The sequence below is a fragment of the Elephantulus edwardii genome, unplaced genomic scaffold, assembly GCF_000299155.1.
Source record: "Elephantulus edwardii isolate Elephantulus edwardi_28Jun2011 unplaced genomic scaffold, EleEdw1.0 scaffold00015, whole genome shotgun sequence".
Taxonomy (NCBI): Eukaryota; Metazoa; Chordata; class Mammalia; order Macroscelidea; family Macroscelididae; genus Elephantulus; species Elephantulus edwardii.
The window spans coordinates 4,196,270-4,213,433 of NW_006399765.1; the positions used below are offsets into that span (position 1 = coordinate 4,196,270).

General features: G+C 54.5%; 1 protein-coding gene across 3 annotated transcripts in view; it reads left to right on the forward strand.

Moving 5' to 3' along the window:
- The window catches only part of HM13 (histocompatibility (minor) 13), a 37,284-nt gene extending 20,698 nt beyond the window's left edge, over positions 1–16,586 (forward strand). The window contains exons 4-13 of one of the 3 annotated variants that reach the window (XM_006881415.1): positions 166–254; positions 2,027–2,112; positions 2,204–2,329; positions 3,121–3,178; positions 5,175–5,258; positions 7,189–7,225; positions 8,702–8,804; positions 13,864–13,949; positions 15,496–15,642; positions 16,496–16,586. In XM_006881415.1, the coding sequence (XP_006881477.1) occupies positions 166–254; positions 2,027–2,112; positions 2,204–2,329; positions 3,121–3,178; positions 5,175–5,258; positions 7,189–7,225; positions 8,702–8,804; positions 13,864–13,949; positions 15,496–15,642; positions 16,496–16,586 (907 nt within the window). Of the gene's footprint in view, positions 1–165; positions 255–2,026; positions 2,113–2,203; positions 2,330–3,120; positions 3,179–5,174; positions 5,259–7,188; positions 7,226–8,701; positions 8,805–13,863; positions 13,950–15,495; positions 15,700–16,495 lie in introns of those variants that run through there. The other 2 variants (XM_006881417.1, XM_006881416.1) reach the window with 2 other exon arrangements.
- The last annotated feature ends 578 nt before the right edge of the window (positions 16,587–17,164 follow it).

The following is a 17,164-nucleotide window of genomic DNA, read 5'->3' on the forward strand; positions in this document are numbered from 1 at the left end:
TCACCCTGGGCAAGTCACTTCCCCTCATTTGCACATGTTAAGAATAGTAAAGTCAGCCTCTCAGGGCAGCTGCTCGGAAGCAGGGATAGAACACTGTGAATGGGGAGCCTGGGTGTGTGACCCATGAGGACTCAGTTGGTCAACCTCCTTCGTCTTCCCTTTCAGCCCCTTCATGAATAAGTTTTTTCCAGCCAACTTCCCAAATCGACAATACCAGCTGCTCTTCACGCAAGGCTCGGGGGAAAACAAAGAAGGTGAGTACTGCCGCTTCGCTTCCCCCAACTGTGAGCTGGGCCCCGGGGGTCTTCCCCTCCACCTGGCCTCTCCTGCTGGGCCCTAGAGTCCCTCAGAGAACAGGGAACAGGATAGCGGGGCTCCTGAACATAAGACCAGGGCTCTTCTCCTAGCTCTGCTGCTGCCTACAAACTTCCGTGTTCTCTGACCCTTGGGGTGTTTTGGCTGGTGCTGCTGCTGTTTCATCTGTTAAACAGAAATAGTAACCTCGGGAGCTCTGGTGGCCTAGTGGCAAGAAGCTGTGCTGCAATCCTGAAGGTGTGCAGTTCGAATCCACCAGACGCTCTACTGAAGAAATAGGGGCAGTCTCCTCCTGTGCCATCGGATCTGATTCTATAGCACACAACAAGTGGGGGCAAAAAAGAAAAGAAATTAGTAACCTCGTACCACTTCCCTGCTGGGGCCGCTGCTAGATAGGGAGGGGGCACACGGAAGGTACAGTACAGTGCCTGGCCCCACCCACTGCCCACCTCTGGACCATATATCATCATTCTCTGTAGCGTGTTTAGTATCCCATGCGAGGTTTGATAATTGTTTCCATGATTTTAATCAAGCTGGAAACCATGGGGAATTGGGGGAAGCCTGGCCTTTGTGGATAAGCTAGAAATGGCTTCGCCAAGTGGAAGGTGTTTCTGTCCAGGTGTCAGGCTCTTACTGGTGCCTGCCACATGCCACTTCATCCCTAGAAAGCAGTGAGTGAACATGTTTCCTTTCTGCATCTCCAGGGCGCCTGTGACCCATAAATGCTCATTGGATTTTAAAAAGTCAGAAGTCAAACATGCCAAGACAAGTCAGCACCACAGAGTCCCAAACTCAGCTCTCTTGTGCCCGGGGGTCCCCTCTGGGCCCGGCTCAAGCACCTGGCCTTCCTCATTCCACCCAGAAGGACAGGAGAAGCCAGCACATGTCCCCCATTTAGCTGCCGGGAAAGCTGACAAATGTGTCAGTCAACTAGTTGGCCTCACATCCAGTTAGACTTCATCAGGGTTCTGTTACCACAGAGGAAAGAGGGGACAGAATTTGGAGCCATCCAGGCTTCCCTGCACTCAGGAGTCAGAAATTGCTTTACCTTTCGCCCTTGGTTGACCTCTGGGCATTTGGAGACTGTCGACAGCGGGTCTAGCATCTGGGTGTCTTCTTGGGGTTCCCACAAGAGCAATCTCAGGGACTCCGGCCTGCTCCTCTCCAGGCTTCTGCTGGTATCCACTTTGCACTTTCTTCCTGCACTTCAAATGGAATGGGCTGCCAGCAACCTTTTTGATTCCCTTGTTGGCAGAGTAGAAAGATCCCAAGCTGAACTGACCCGGCTAAAGGCCAGGGATCGGTGACACCGTGACCTGGGCACTGACCAAGCACCTGCTCAGCTGAGCGCTTTCTAAGTATGCTCCCGTTTACTCCCCACATCGGCGATCTAAGGTGGGAGCATTGTCCCCTTTTTACAGATGAGGAAACAGACACTCAGAGAGGGAACTGCCTCCCCCAGAGTCACTCAGTTACCAGTGACAGAGTCCAGATTCCAGCCAGCTCTGTCCTCAGAGCCTCCATGCCCAGCCTCGCTGACTGAGCCTACTTCCTCACAGAAAATGGGGGGCTGGCAGTAGTTCCGGGGAGCTCTCCTTGTCCCAACACCCCTGACTGACCCCACAGCTGCTCCCTCCTCCCTATGGAGGCTGAAGGGGGTGGGAGGAAGCCCGCAACCTGGGGAGTGGACTGACCTGCCTTCTCTGCCCAGAAATCATCAATTATGAGTTTGACACCAAGGACCTCGTGTGCCTGGGCCTGAGCAGCATCGTTGGCGTCTGGTACCTGCTGAGGAAGGTGAGGAGGCTGGGCACTAGCCGGAGGGGCAACACCAGGGCGAGGGGATGAGTGAGTGAGCTGGCCTCACCCCCGAACCACCTTTCCCCAGCACTGGATCGCCAACAACCTCTTTGGCCTGGCCTTCTCCCTCAACGGGGTGGAGCTCCTGCACCTCAACAACGTCAGCACAGGCTGCATCTTGCTGGGCGGCCTCTTCATCTACGACGTCTTCTGGGTGAGTCGGGCCGAGACAGCAGATCACAGACTGGAACATTCTTGAGCTAGAAATCAGAACCCTGGAGTAGGTCCTCTCCCAGCTACCCTCGTCCGTGAAATGGGCCACAGAGTAACCTCCACCATTCACCAAGAGCCCTTCATGAGGTGGCACTTGCCCGTGGTTCTAACGTCAGCACAGTGGCTCTGGAGAGGTTTATATAACCCTGTGTCTCCCCAGCAGGAAGTTGAGAGGCAGGGAGGTGGGACAGTGGGGCCCACGCATGACCTGGTGCTCACTACCTGGGCGGGACCAAGGACAGGCTGGCCCCTGCCTCAGGTGGCCCCTTCCTGCCTTCAGTAGATGGTGATGGAAAATGTCATCACATGAGAAAGGGTTGCCTGGAAAACCTCAACCCCATGGCCATCAAGTCAGAATCAACTCATAGCTGATCCTCCAGGGGGCTTTGAGAGAGTATAAATTGCACAGGAGGAAATTGCCCGTCTCTTCGGCAGAGCAGCTGGTGGATTCGAACCACCAGAGAAGCTCCACTCTAGGGTTAACAGCATAACTCTCTGCGGACCATGTCATTTACCTGACTTGGGCCACCTGCAGTCCTTTTCAGACTCCCTCAGATGACTCCCTCGTCGCTTCCCAGAATCAGGAGCCCCCAGTAAGGTGCCCGTGTGACCAAGTGGCCACCTGACCTCAGCTTCCAGTCTCTCTGGAGCACCTTCCAGCTTCCCATCCAGCTGGGTCTCAGGTTGACAAGAGAGGACCATCCTTTCCCACTCACACTTTTCTCCTTACAGGTATTTGGCACCAACGTGATGGTGACAGTAGCCAAGTCCTTTGAGGCACCAATAAAATGTAAGTGGCCACATGCACCACACTGTCCCCTACTCTGGCTCATCCCCTCGTGACCCCTTGTTGCAGTCAGTTCTTTTCCGTGTCCTCCCTCCCACCTCCCTCCTCCAGGCTCCCCAGGCCTCTCTGCCCGGTCTGGTCCTCACTGATTCGTTCGGCTGCAGCCACGAGCCACCACCCTCTGGCCAGGCTGTGACGTCAGGCCCCTGGGTCATAGTGCAGTGAGGTGTGAGGGGTGCTGCTTTGGGAGCAAGCACAGAGCAGGGAACGGGACCCCGGGATTTCCTTAGAACTGATGCTTCCCTCACAGGATCCCCCAGCACCTCACCATCGGCCTCCGCCCCACACCTTTCACTGCCTTGGTTTTTTCTTCATTGGTTTCCACTGGTTTCAAGTATTAGGAAACTCACTTTACACAAGGGGAAATTTTGTTACCTCACATGACAGCAAGCTTAACGTTAGAGGCGCTCAGAGATGGATTAACTAGTGCCTCAGCGGAATAACCCGCAAACCAAGGTCACTTCCTCTTCCTGTCCCTTCAGCTCATCCTCTCCTGGTCGTAAGATGGCTGCCACAGTTCTTAACAGCTCTCCAGAGGCCGAAAGGGGAGAGATTGGGTTTTCTTCCCCCACAGCTCCTTCATATCTCACTGGCCAGAATTGGGGTCATAGGCCTGTGTCCGTGTCCACACTGGTTTATCAGCTCGGGAGTGGGAGAACTGGATGAGGCTGAACTGTAGACTTGTCAGGCATTACCTCAGGGACCCAGGGTCTCCGAGAAGGGAAAGAGGCTTCTGGAAAGCCGTCTACGGGGAGAAGGCTGACTCGACCATGGGCAGTTGAGGGGAAGTGCGTCTCGGAGAGTGTAGAATCGGTGTCCTTCCCACAGTCCCCTCCTGCAGTTAAGATTCTCTGGGAGCGAGGGAGGGGCTCGTGGCCACACTGGTCCCAGATCCAACAGACCCAGCTCAGCAACCCCAGAAGAAAGCAAGTTTCTCCCCACATGAACCTAAATAAAACTAAGGGCCTGAGCTGGTCACTCCGACCATGGCGATGGAGTGTGACGGGACAGGCCTGTGTCCCGGCCCTTTGAGTATTTGAAGGGGCAGCTACCAGACCCGAGTGCAGCAGGGAGGCCAGTGGTCCGGAACAGTGCTGGGCAGGCCCGAGCCGCAGTGCTTCCCCGTGCATTAGGATGCGTGCAGGGTGTGGGATAGGAGACACTGCTTCAGCTAAGGGCTAGAGGAGGCAAATATGGGGGGTCTCCTGAGAGTAGACAGCCAGCGGGGAAGTGTTGCTGAGTTTGCGGCAGTAGCAGGGACGTCTTGCCAGGGAGCCTGGGTACAGCTAGTGAGCAGCGGCGGGCCATTGGTGGGTACTAAGAAAATGGCACCCCCATTTGGCCTCAGGTACTTAAATTCGCATTTTCTAGGTTGGGATTGCTTTCTGCCATAAACAGCTCAGGGCAGAGAGCAGAGTGGGTACATGCGCCCATGCTGAAGCCAGGTCTCCTGGGCTTAAATCCCAGCTCTCACTTGCTGCTTGTGTGGCCCTGGGGAGACTTAATCTCCCTGGGTCCAGGTTGCAACCTCTAAAAAATGGAGACAGAGCTCTCCACAGCCCAGGCTTCCTTCCTTCAAAGGGACGCATCTGTCCAAATCTGTGGTAGAGAGGACACCCTGTTAGATGGCAGCACTGCATGGGGCTGGCTTATGTCTCAAACAATGGGCTTTTGATTCAGTCCCTTTTACCCAGAGGATCAATCCCATACCTGTGAAAAATGGGGAATGTGAGTCATATCTCAAGGCATCAAAACCTGGGGCCCAGATGGTCCCAGATTCCACCCCACTTCCCTGATTCCAGGTGGTGCCATCACCCTTCAGCCTGCCTTCCCCCTGGCCTCCACCAGATAGAATGGGGGGGTTTCCAACACACTCTTGGAGCTGGGAGTGGAATAAAATGAGCTCCAACAACTCCTCACACCCTCCCTCCCCTTGCAGTGGTGTTTCCCCAGGATCTGCTGGAGAAGGGCCTCGAAGCAGACAACTTTGCCATGCTGGGACTCGGAGATATTGTCATTCCAGGTAACCCTGCCAAGACGAGGGCCATGGTACAGGGTGGAGAAGGATGTCCCCTGAAGCAGAGGTCTTATTTCAAAACTGATAGTGTTTCTATTGGGGGTCTAGGGGCGGGAAGAGGACTGGCCTCACCACTGGTCAGCACAGGGTTTGGTGAATGATTGAACCTCAGCACACAGGGATGGCGTGCCAGCCCTGGCCCAGCCGTGCACTGGGCAGACAGCAGTGAATAAGGCTGTCCCTGTGGAGCTTCTGGGACAGAATAATGTAATCATAGACTAGACTGAGAAGGAGCACGTTCCATGACTGTCAGATGGGAACCCTACTCCTCTGACACACATGCTCCTTCCTGGTGTTTACAGGTATTTTAAATAGACTGGAACCACCAGCATGTCCTGGTGCCCCTTCCCCAAGTGTGGGCCTGTGGGCCACATCTGAAGGCTGCAGAGTCTTCACTGGGGTAGGCACCAGTGTGCATGCAGCTGCTTGTGTGCGTGAGCTGGCGTTTGTGCACATGCTCCTACATGTAGTGTTCCTTAGTGGACCTGTGGCTCTGGGCACAGGTGCCCCAGCTGCAGTCCCAAGTCTAGACCTACATCCTTAGGAATCCCTGGCCTCGCCCCACCAGGGCAACCAGCAGCACAAACTTCCAGTCAAAAGACTTCAGAGCACATGGAGCTGGCCCTCTGAGGGGAGCTGAAGGCTGAGACTTTGACTCCCTGGTATTCCCCTAGGCCCAGAGTTGGGAAACCAGAACACTCGATGCTTACTCAGAAGAAAAAGTGGAGCAAATTAAAAGCCAGTTTCTAGTGTAGCAAGTAACAACACACAACATCCACTTTATAGAGCCAAATTTTTGTGTGCTGTCAAGTTAGAACCAACTCCTAGCTGACCTTCCAGGTTCTCAGAGGCAGTAACACACAAGAAGAGATTGCCCATACTCCTGCAGAGCAGCTGATGGATTTGAACCATGTGCCTTTGTGATTGCAGCCCAGCTTCTTACCCATAGGCCACCAGAGCTCCCTTATAGGGCCAAGTAGAACTGCTCTTTCCAAGACTGCTACATCTCTCACACAGAGCACATGGTGGATTTGAACTGTCAACCTGTTGAGTAGCAGCCTAGCACTTAATCACGATGCTACCAGGTCTCCTTAAACAGTTTTCATGAGAAAAAAAGCCACTTCTCTCTTTAAGTCACTGGGCCTTCTGGGGTTTCTGGAGTCCAGATATTGCAGCAGGCAGACCTACAGAGCCTCTAAGATCTCCTCACTTGTCTGTCACAAAGAGAGGGGTTTTCATTCATTCGTACACATTTGTACCACCCCTTTATTCTTGAGATAAAGATCCAGCTCCTTCTGTGGCCCATGGCAGTACAACCCTTGCATCAGTGGCCCAAGGCTGAGACTTAACTGGCTTTCTCAGTTTCTGCCACATTCCCTGAGCCCTCTTGCCTTTGCATGTGCTGTTCTTGCCCTAGAACATCATGCCCTCCTAGGTTTCATCCCCTTTTTACACCGCCATGAAGGAAACACCCGTTCACTAGGTAATTGAGTCTCTACCCTCTGCACCTTCACTGAACTCAGTAGGAGCAGAGATTTTCCACGTTCCTCTGCTGCCCACAGTGCCCAGTCTTAGTAAACGTAGTCCTCTGTGAACTTGGTAACCTATACCCTGCTGTGGGATGCTGGAGCAGTGAGGGCCCAGTTGAAAGCAAAATCTTGGGGCCTTCTTGTTGATGGTAGAGAAGGAGGGTTTCTGCTGGTGGTTGGCCCCCTGAGACAGCCCTGTGGCTGGGGTACCAGGATGGGGACCAGGACTCAGTCAGCATGTTCTCTGTCCTGCTCTTAGTAGTTGAGACGAGCGCTCCACCTCCATCCCTAAGCTACAGAGGCTCTGCCTTTCCTGGGCCCTCTTTAACTGCGCCTTTCTGTCACAGGAATCTTCATCGCCTTGCTGCTGCGTTTTGACATCAGGTAAGCTTCTTGAAGTGGAGACTGTCACCCACAGCCCCAGTGAGTGAGAGGCTCCCCTTTCCAGGACCTCCTGGAGCCCTCCGGCACCTCCATTCCTGCCCAGCCTGTACAGTGTCCTATGTCTGCAGTTCACATGTGAAAGGAAAACCTGGGGCCGCAAAACATTCACCCCAGAAGGCTCTCTGACAGTGTGACTTTGGCAAGTGGCCTGACAGTTCTGACCCTCAGGTTCCTCCTTAAATTAATGGTAGAGAGTCGTGACCTCAGCTTCTCCGGAAAATTCAGCTGATGCCGTCAGTATTATTATTATTATTATTATTATTATTACTATTATTAATTAATAGTTTTTCATTATCCCGGGCCAGGTTACTGTGTCCCACCATCTGGCTCTGGCTGTTGCCCGTCCATTCTTACTCTGACTTTTGAGTCTTTTCTTGAAAATAAGGCCAGAGGACAGGGAGGGGGCCAGCGAGCCAGCCACCAGCAGGTGGCACCAGCGACTGCTCACCATCTGTTCTCAGCACCCGGAAGGGCTTGCTCGATTTTTCACCCAAATTTTTATGCTTAATCTTGATTTATGAACATTTCTTAATTTTCTTGTGCTTGGTAACTCCAAAAACAGTCCCAAGAAATGCTAACCCTTTCAAAATCAAGTCAGCACGTGAAATAGCTCTTCCGCCCTCATGTGCACGTGGGTGGTCTGGACTGTCACACGGGACCTGCTGGACATGGGCTTTCCCCGGAAAGGGGCCCACCTGGGTGTAAGTAGGGCCATGTCTGTCCCTGCTACCTGTGCTCGAGGCTGTTCTGAAATGACACAGATAAACCCACGAGACTAGGGTTCCCTGGAGGTTCCCCTCTGGTGCTGTGAGCTCAGCTGCCCGCACCCTTGGCAGCTGGATTCCCCACCCAGCCCGTGCTTGCCGAGCGAACGAGCCCAGCCCTTCGGAGCTGGTCCCTGGGTGAATCTGTTCCCAGAGGCCGTCAGCTGGACCCCAGCTTTCCAGCAAGAGAGCTCAACACTCAGCTCAGGCTCAGAAGCAGTCCAGGCAGGGGGAGAAGGAGGCAGGTGTTCTCAGTCCACGGCATTAATCGAACACATACTCCTTTCCGGGCACTATTCCAGGTGCCAGGGACACATGGGTGGCAAGGAGCCAGAGATCTGTAGGGGAAAAGTGAAGTGCAGGTTCCTGGCTCCACCTCATCCCTGTTAAATTAAAACCTCAATGCCAAAGTCATAGAGCCACTGCCTTACGTTATAACATTTGATTTTCACAACCACCAGGCAGCTGGGCCCCTGGTTTTCCCACTCTCTGCACATGCGAGGAGCAGTATTAGTCCAGAGACAGAGTGGAGGGCAGCCTCGGCACACAGCCCCAGGCTCCCGGCCCATGGTCCTCAGGCTCCCTGGCAGCCTTGGCTTGGCTCCCCAGGAAGCCCCACAGCTAAGCCTCTTTTTCCTCGCCTCTTCCCCAGCTTGAAGAAGAATACCCACACCTACTTCTACACCAGCTTCGCAGCCTACATCTTCGGCCTGGGCCTGACCATCTTCATCATGCACATCTTCAAGCACGCCCAGGTGAGCCTGCCTGCTCTGTGCAGGGCGTTCACTGCAGCTCCCGGCCTCACACAGGCTCACTTGTCACACCTTCAGACGGTCTATGGGCAGGCGGCCGCTCATCGCGTTGGACCAGGCATGTCTGTGTTTCTCTTGCTTCCTGCACTGTGGCTTCCCCTGCTCCAGGCACATCCACACTTGTTGCAAAGAGGAGAACGCAGTACCGCAGTACCAGCCCTGTGGGTCATCTTCCATCAGGAAGGCAGACTCCCAGAATGACCTCACAGGTCAAGGGGACAGATCTATGGCATGTGGCAACCCCAGCGGCCAGAGTGTCTAGAATTTGTCCTTTTAGCCCAGGAAATGGGGCAGACAAAAAGGAAGAGGAGTGGGGTGGGTGCTAGATGGTTTTGCCCCATGTCTGTCTCAGGACAGGAGTGATGGAGGAGTTCACCAGGGTGGGTATTGAAGCAGGAGGTGGCGAGAGCATGACACGGGAGTCAGCCCTGTGTCCTGGAGGAAATGGGCAGAATCACTCTCTTGGAGTAGACAGAACCAGCTGGCTAGGTGGGCAGTAGTAGTCCAGTAGTAGCACTTTCTCCTTCCTCTGGGAAAACATGGGTTCAATTCCCTCCCAGTGACCAGTCATCTGTCAGTGGAGGCCTGCGTGTTGCTGTGATGCTGAAGAAGTGTCTGTCGAGCTGACAAACAAAGGCAGACTAGAAAGAAAGGGCTAGCAGCCAGCTTCCAGAACTCAGTCCATAAAAGCCCTGTGGACCACAGCGGTTTGATCTGGGGATGGTGGCAGGAGGTTGGGGAGAGGGTTCACCGTGAGCTGACTGCAAGGCAGCAAACTCTGGGTTAAGCCCCTCCCAGTGCCACAGTCTTTGTAAATAGGTGCCATGGGATCGGCACATGAGGGACCCAGGGTTCCAGCCCGTACTGCGTGGAAACTCAAGTCAGAGAGGTATTGGGGCCGGAGGCTAAAACGAGCCAGAACCAGGAGTTCTGAGGGTAAATGCAGACTCCACCGTTGAGTTGTGTGAGTGAGCAGGTTGCTGAATGTAAGGCTGGTTTCTTCTTAGATAAAAACAGAAAAGGGATAGGTAGATAATCCTTGGTGTCATTTGAGGATGGAATGAGTTAATGGGAGTACAAGTTCTTCGAGCCAGGCCTGGCCCAGTTAGTGTCTGCTGCCCCCGTTACTGTTGCTCCTGCTGTTCCCCACGCCACCCCCAGCAGCCACAGAGGAGCTGTGTCTGGCGTAATCACGACAGCTGTTCGGGGCTCCCACCCCGGGCTGAGCACTGTGTCATAGACCCTTACTCACTCGGTCATTCGAGCTTCACAGCGCCACTCTGATGTTGGTCCTGTTTGTGTTGTTAGGTGCCATTGAGCCGATTTTCAGCTCATCACAACCCCATGGGACATAGGAGAAGTTCCCCTGTGGGGTTTGAAGCTATAATCTTAGAGACCACCAAGTCTTATCCCCCCACAAGCCATGAAGTGAGCTCAAGTCACCAGCTTCTCCGTAAGCAGCAAGCACTTAACCATTGCACCGCCAGGGTTTCTTGTTTGCTTCTCGTACAGAAGAGTAAAGGAGTCATGGAGAGATCGCCATAACTGACTCAGGGTCCCCGAGCAAAGACGGGGTGTCACCTGTTCCACATCTGTTCCACACGGCCTCTGGAGGACACTCCTGTGTCAGGGACAGTGTGTGCACAGTATTGCACTCATCCAGGGAGCTGTAGAGTGTGGCTGGGCGTCAGTAGGGCCAGATGGGAGACCTCTGGAGTACTTTACTGCCTGTTAAAGTCGGAACCCCCTCATAGCTGACCCTCCAGTGGGTTTTCAGAGGCAGGAAGAAGGCACAGGAGGAGGTTACCCATCTTTCTCCCACACGGCAGCTGGTGGATTCGAACCATGGACCTTTAGGCTGGCAGCACAACACCTTACTCACTAGACCACCAGAGCTCTCCCTTTTCTGCCTGTATTAGATTAATGCTGTCCCTTTCCCCAGGAACATGGCTGTCAGACTGCCCTTCTCCGCTTCCCACTTCAGTCATAGCACTCAGAACCTACCTTGACAAACCCCATCACTCCTGCTGTGGGATGGGCACTGGGCAGAAACATCCAACACACTGTGTTCATCTGCCCCAGTACCCAGGCTGAGAAGCCAAATTGCAGACTGGCAGCTGGGCTTCAGCTCTGCCTGTTGATTCCCCCCGTGGCCACTAGGTGGCGAGCTTGACCTCAGCCTGGGATGGACTCAAGGAGGACTCCGCCTTCTCATGCGCTGGGGGGGGCAGGATAGATCATCTCCTCATGGGGACAGTTCAGCCCATAGAGAAAGGAAGGTTTCCCTGGGTCATGCAGCAAGTCAAGCTGGGCCGTGCAGGACCCTAGACGCTTGACATCCACCTTGCCAGTCATCAGGAAATCTCCCTGAGAAGCTTTTGTGACAAGGTGACTGAGAACCTGAGGAGAACCTGTGTCTTGGGGCCCCTTCTACCCCGAGACACAGACAGGCACACTACCAGTATTATCTTAGCCAAGTGCCAGTCACACTGGCAGCAGCGACTCAGGAGGTTTAGGGGTCAGTGTATGTTAATGATGGTGAAACTATTTGGAAAGTATGAGAAAGGTGGCAGCTTGAAGAATGTCACCATCATCACTGAATTGTACATGTAGAAATTGGTGGATTGCTGTATGTTTGGTCATACATATCTTCACCAAAAAATGATTTTTTGGAAAACCCACCCCAAGCCAGGAGGGGCTAGTAGCCCCCAGAAGGGCGCTCAGAGATGGGTCAGGTGTGACCCCTCATTGTACACAGGACAGGCAAGCCCAGAGAAGGAGGCCGTGTGGTCACACAGTGAGGCCAAGATGGGACAGGAAGCCTGGAGTCCTGACATCCACTCACTGCACCTTGTCCATCCCAGACGCCAGTCCTGACTTTCTTTGGAAAGGTTGCCCAGGGTCTTGAGAGAAGACAGAATGCCAGCTCGTATCCCTCTGATAATAGAGAGCTCGTCTCATTGTCCCCAGAGGAGCCTCCATTGGCCCACGCTTGAGTGAGGATGTGCCTGGCTTCAAGGCAGACGATCCTGAATCCAGAACCGGATAGTCGTACAACGTAGTCTAGGCCTCCTCCTTCCTGTGATCACTCGGCTCAGCTCTGAATTGGATAGAAGGACTTTATCCCCAGAAATGAAAGTTCAGTATATTCTTTGCCTACTTTATTTCTCTGGGAGCTCTGGTGAGCTTGTGGTGAAAAGCTGCACACAGTTTGAATCCACTAGCTTCTCTGCAGGAGAAGGATGGCAGTCTCCCTCCTGTGTGACTTACTGCATCTGAAAACCTGCTGGAGGGTCAGCAGTGAGTCCACAGGACTCAATAGCAACTTTGTTTCTGCTTTTCATTCATACTGCTTTCATTTTTCCCCTATTCATATTTTATTGTTTTTCTAGCTTCTTGATTCAAATTATTTATTTCAGCATCATTCCTGCGTTCTGACAAACACACGTAGGTTATATATTTTCCCCCGTGGGAAGTTTGACCTGTCTTCCCATTGTCTGGAGTGTGGGTTAGTTACGCATCTCACGGCAGAGCACCCCACTTTAAGGGTAGTTCATAAAGTGGTGCGCATATGGCCATAAGGAGGAAGAAACTAGGCAGAAGGAGGAGCAGCACCACAGGATCTGCACATGCAGAGGTCCTGTGGTTGGAGGTAACAAGCCTAGTAGGAAGCCAGCACTGTCAGAGCAGGACATGTCAAGTGCGATTGGAGAGGAAGGCGAGGGTCAGACCTGACATGGCCTTGGGGTGAAGAAGAGTGAGGGTGGAATAATCGCCATCCCTCTAAGGCTTCATTCAGAGAGTAGTTCAGTGTGTCTGGGCTCAAATCCTAGTCTCACTTTTAGATCAGTGAGGCCTGAGCGGTCCCCTCCTTCCAACTGTCAGCCAAGGAGAATAGCCACAGGGACCACAGAGATGTGCCAGAACATTCCCTGGGAGTCACCACTCTGCAGACAGGAGCTGCTAGTATAACTCCTCTCTCCAGCACAGCTGCACCAGGATTCTCAGCCTGAGCAGACCCTCTGGGCCAGCAGAGCCAGTGACCAGCTGAGTGACCTTAATGCCAACTTCAGCACGTAGTCAGTTTTGTTCAGCTGTGTCATCATTTTCAGCATCTTTTCGTTTTGTTTTGTTTTGTGGGGTTTTTTTGTTGTGGTTTTTTTTTTTAATTGGGAAAAAGATATTGGGGGTACAAAGAGGTGAGGGTTGGGGCCAGAAGGGTGAGGATGGGCAGGGATGCCGTTTCAGAGCTGCAGAAATTGGTTGGTGGGGGGAGCAGGTGAAGGAAATGAAAAGGATCCAGTGGGGACCAGATGCTATAGGGCAATCATAAGCATTTTCCAATGGTATTTAAACCACCTGTCTTATTGATTTGGGAACTGGATGCCGACTCTCTGGCTTCTTCATGCTGAACAGGGGTGATGATGTGAAGGGGGAAAGGGAGGACGCTTTATCACCTTACTGGTGATCTTGGGTTAAGGCTGCTTGCCTTCTTGTTCTGTTAGAAGATATTTTCCTGTCATTTGCTCCCCTCTGGACTGCAAAGTGTTTTCCCAGGTGGGTCCAGTGGGGATGGCTGGTTGAACCCAGAGGTTCCATCCTCCTTTGCTTCCTTAGCTGACATTTTCAGCATCTTAATGTAACAGCATCTCTTGAAGCATTTGTTTAAAAAAACAGCTTTCTGGCACCACAGGCCTGGGGACGCACATGGAACCCAGGGTGTAGTGAATCTTAACCTGCTGCCCCAGCTGATTCACGTGCTGTCAGCCAGACCCCGGAAGCCAGCGCTTCTGACTGAAACTTCGTATGCGGGAGTGTCTGGGCTTCTGGCACCCCTTAGTGGGCACAGCCTGGCCTGGGAAGCAGCCCGGTCTAGCACCTCTGAGGGCCTGAGTCAGCTACTTTGTCAGGCAGGGTGGTAGCCACGCCCAGGAGGGTCGGGCTGGGGTGTGACCCTGCTCGGTGCCCTGCCCCATGCCTGACCAGCCATGTCCTCTCACAGCCTGCTCTCCTGTACCTGGTCCCTGCCTGCATTGGCTTTCCAGTCCTAGTGGCGCTGGCCAAGGGAGAAGTGGCGGAGATGTTCAGGTAAGGCCAGGCGGGGGGGTGCAGGGGCGCAGGTGCATCTGCAGGCAGCTTGTGGCGCCGGCTGGGGGTGTTTATACACGTCTCCAGGGGAACATTGTTCCTGCCACCAGCCCCACCCCTCGCCCTTTCCGCCAGCACGTGGGTGCCTGGCCTGTGGGTACCAGTGGGAACCTTTCCCTGGGCGGAGAGCCAGGGGGAGGCCAGGGCCTCCAGGCTCTCTGGGTGGCACCCACACCCAGATGCCAGCTGGGTCGTGAGAAGGGGGTATCTAGCTGGTGTAGATTTCTCCCAGGGCTGCCCCACTGCCAGGAGCCCGGGTTCCTGGCCAGCTCTGCCACCTTGTGGCTTCAGGCTTGTCCCTTCCTTCCTCAGCCTCAGCTTTCACGCATGAGTAATAGACACAGCAGGTGGACGCACCCAGCGTGGTGAAAGGTACCCCAGATTAGAAGGCAGTCAGCCCTCTCTGGCCCCGACGAGCTGAGGGGTGTCAGGACCCCTTCCGCATGCAGAGCCACCTCCCCCCAAGAGATAGGCTTGGAAAGCTCTTGCCCTTGTGCCCGTGACCCACAGCCAGCTGGGTTGGGCGGTCTGAGGTTTGAATCTCATGCAGGCCCAGCAGCACCTGCCACACCCTACGCACGGGCCGCCCACCCTCCCAGGCCTGCGTGACCTGACAGGTGTCTGCTCCCCAGCACCAGGCCCCGCCTGCCAGGAACCCAGAAATAGCTGCCAACTGCAATTGAAGCTGCCCACTCAGGGGCCTTCCACCCAGCCCCACCTGCCCGGCCTCCGGCTTGTCCCTCACACACTCGCCAGGGCCAAGGCCTCGTGCACCTGGGTGCCCTCAGGGAACCCATGACTCACCCTCCCTCGTTCCTGTCTCTGCCCTCCCTGCTCTGCCTAAAGCCCCGGGGCTCCAGCCTGCCTGCCTCATGTCCTGGCCTGGCAGAGCCCTGCAGGAGGGGTGAACCACAGGGCAGGCCTGGGTGCCCTTCAGGCCAGGGATGCCCCTGGTCCCCTGGGCTTGGCACCTGTCCCTCCCCCTCCGTTCCCCTTACAGACCACCCAGTCCATCTCTCTAGCCACCTCTCTTCCCTGGTTTTCTACCTCATCCTGTTTTATCTTTCTCTTCAGCAGCTCTCCCTTTTGTCATATGTTTACCTTTGAATAGGTAGCGCACACACACAGGTCACAGTTCCCCAGCTAGGAGAGGGGGACCCCTCAGGCCCAGCCACCCTACAGTGGCCAGTGTTCACACACACGATTGTCCTTGACAAGGGGGTGGCATGCTGGGTCTCTTGTTTGCGTCCCTGGACACTGCATCCCAGAGATAGGAGCAATACATAGCCCAGCACAGCCATGATGTATAGGCGCATCTTTGTTTTTTCTCCATGTAACACTGACGTCTCCTGAAGCTTGAATACGCAGAGAAACACCAGCACATTCAGTGCCCTGCCCCTAGACTAAGGCATCCTGCTCTGTCCTCTCTCTCAGCCCTTCCCCTCCAGCTCTCTTTTTTTCCTGTCTCTCTCTGTCTCTCACACAGCTACGAGTCCTCAGCGGAAATCTTGCCTCATACCCCGAGGCTCACCCACTTCCCCACAGTCTCGGGCTCCCCAGCCAGCCTGGCCGACTCCATGCAGCAGAAGCTAGCTGGCTCTCGCCGCCGGCGCCAGCCGAATCCCAGCGCCATGTAATGCCCAGCGGGTACCCACCTGCCTGCTTTCCCCCACCTGCCCCAGAGCCCAAGGTAGGGCCGACACTCCAGCTGCAGTATACAGGGCAGGGAGCAGTCCTGGGGGGCGGCAGGAGGCAGCTCCTCAGAACCACCAGCCAGCGCTGCACACGGCCACAGCACCCCAGAACCTCACAGTCCTTGCGATCAGTGCAGGCCATACACGAGAGCATATGTGGATGGCCCTGTTCACCAGTAGTACTCTCATCTCACAGCGTGCTCATTGCTGTGCGCACACACATACCCCCTCGGGCAAGTCACTTTCCTCTCAGAGCTTCTCTTTCTTCATCTCTAAGTGGGCACATTCCTGCCTCACAGGGTTGATGTGATGGGGAAATGTACGTATTGTCCTTGGCAGGGACTCCGTTACTCAGTAAGTAAAGACCATAGTAAATGCTAAGCCAAGGTGTCTGCATTCAAGATGACACCAGGCCACTTGCCAGCAGGGTAACACCCCTGTTGCCACTCGGGGCTGAACCCCAGGCCTCTTACCAGGTGCCCTGGGAGGCAGTCCATCTCTACAGCCATGGCCTGGCTGCCCCTTTCTCCTCCCCAGCAGAAGGTTCAAGAAGCTTTAAGTTGGCCCTCACATGCCCAAGTCCAACCTCTCCTCCATTTGCCACTGCCCTCGATGCCCCTTGGCACCACTGGGAACAGAAAGTAGAGTCCCTGTCAGAGGAGAGCACAGAATCAGGCAGGGGCGAGAATCAGAAGATGCTGGGCCACAGATACAGGGTAGCATTCGGGGGAGGGGACAGAGGCCACCTTCTCCTCCTCTAAATGGATTGATTTTATTCTGCTTTTTGACCAGCTATGAGGAGTCAAATCCTAAGGATCCAGCTGCAGTGGCAGAATCCAAAGACAGCACAGAAACGAAAGGGACCGAAAAGAAGGAGAAATGACGCTGCTGGCACACGACCCTCCAAGGACAGACAAACAGACAGGATGAGGATGGACGACCGTGTGCCGGGCAGGGGGCACCAGGACCGCAGTGGCTTCAGCAGGGCGAAGGACCTCAGTGGCCTTCCTCTGTCCCCTCTCATTGCAGGCGAAGCAAGCCCTCAGCCCCCCCACCCCCAACCCCACCCTGGGCATCAGGTTGGGAGAGCGGGTCTGATTTTTAGATTTTTGTATCATGAACTGACTTTGCCTTGCATTAAAAACTCTTCCTGTGGCCAGGGCAAGCACTTCTAGAATTTTCTATGTGGAAGAAACTAGCATCATGCACTGACTTTGCCTGCTCTCACTGTCCCACCCAGAAACTACTCCAAGCTCCTACCTGGGGACATGGGGTACCCCAATCTAGAGTGAGGCCCTGACCACTGAGTCCCTCCATCCTAGGTGCTCAGCACCCCGGAAACATCCTGGGCTGGTCAGGGGCCCACAGGCCCTACTCGCACCAGCTCCGGGAGTTCCCACCACCTTCTACCACTTGGGGGCAGTGGCGGTGCTGGCCAGGCACCCACGTGCTGCCCACACT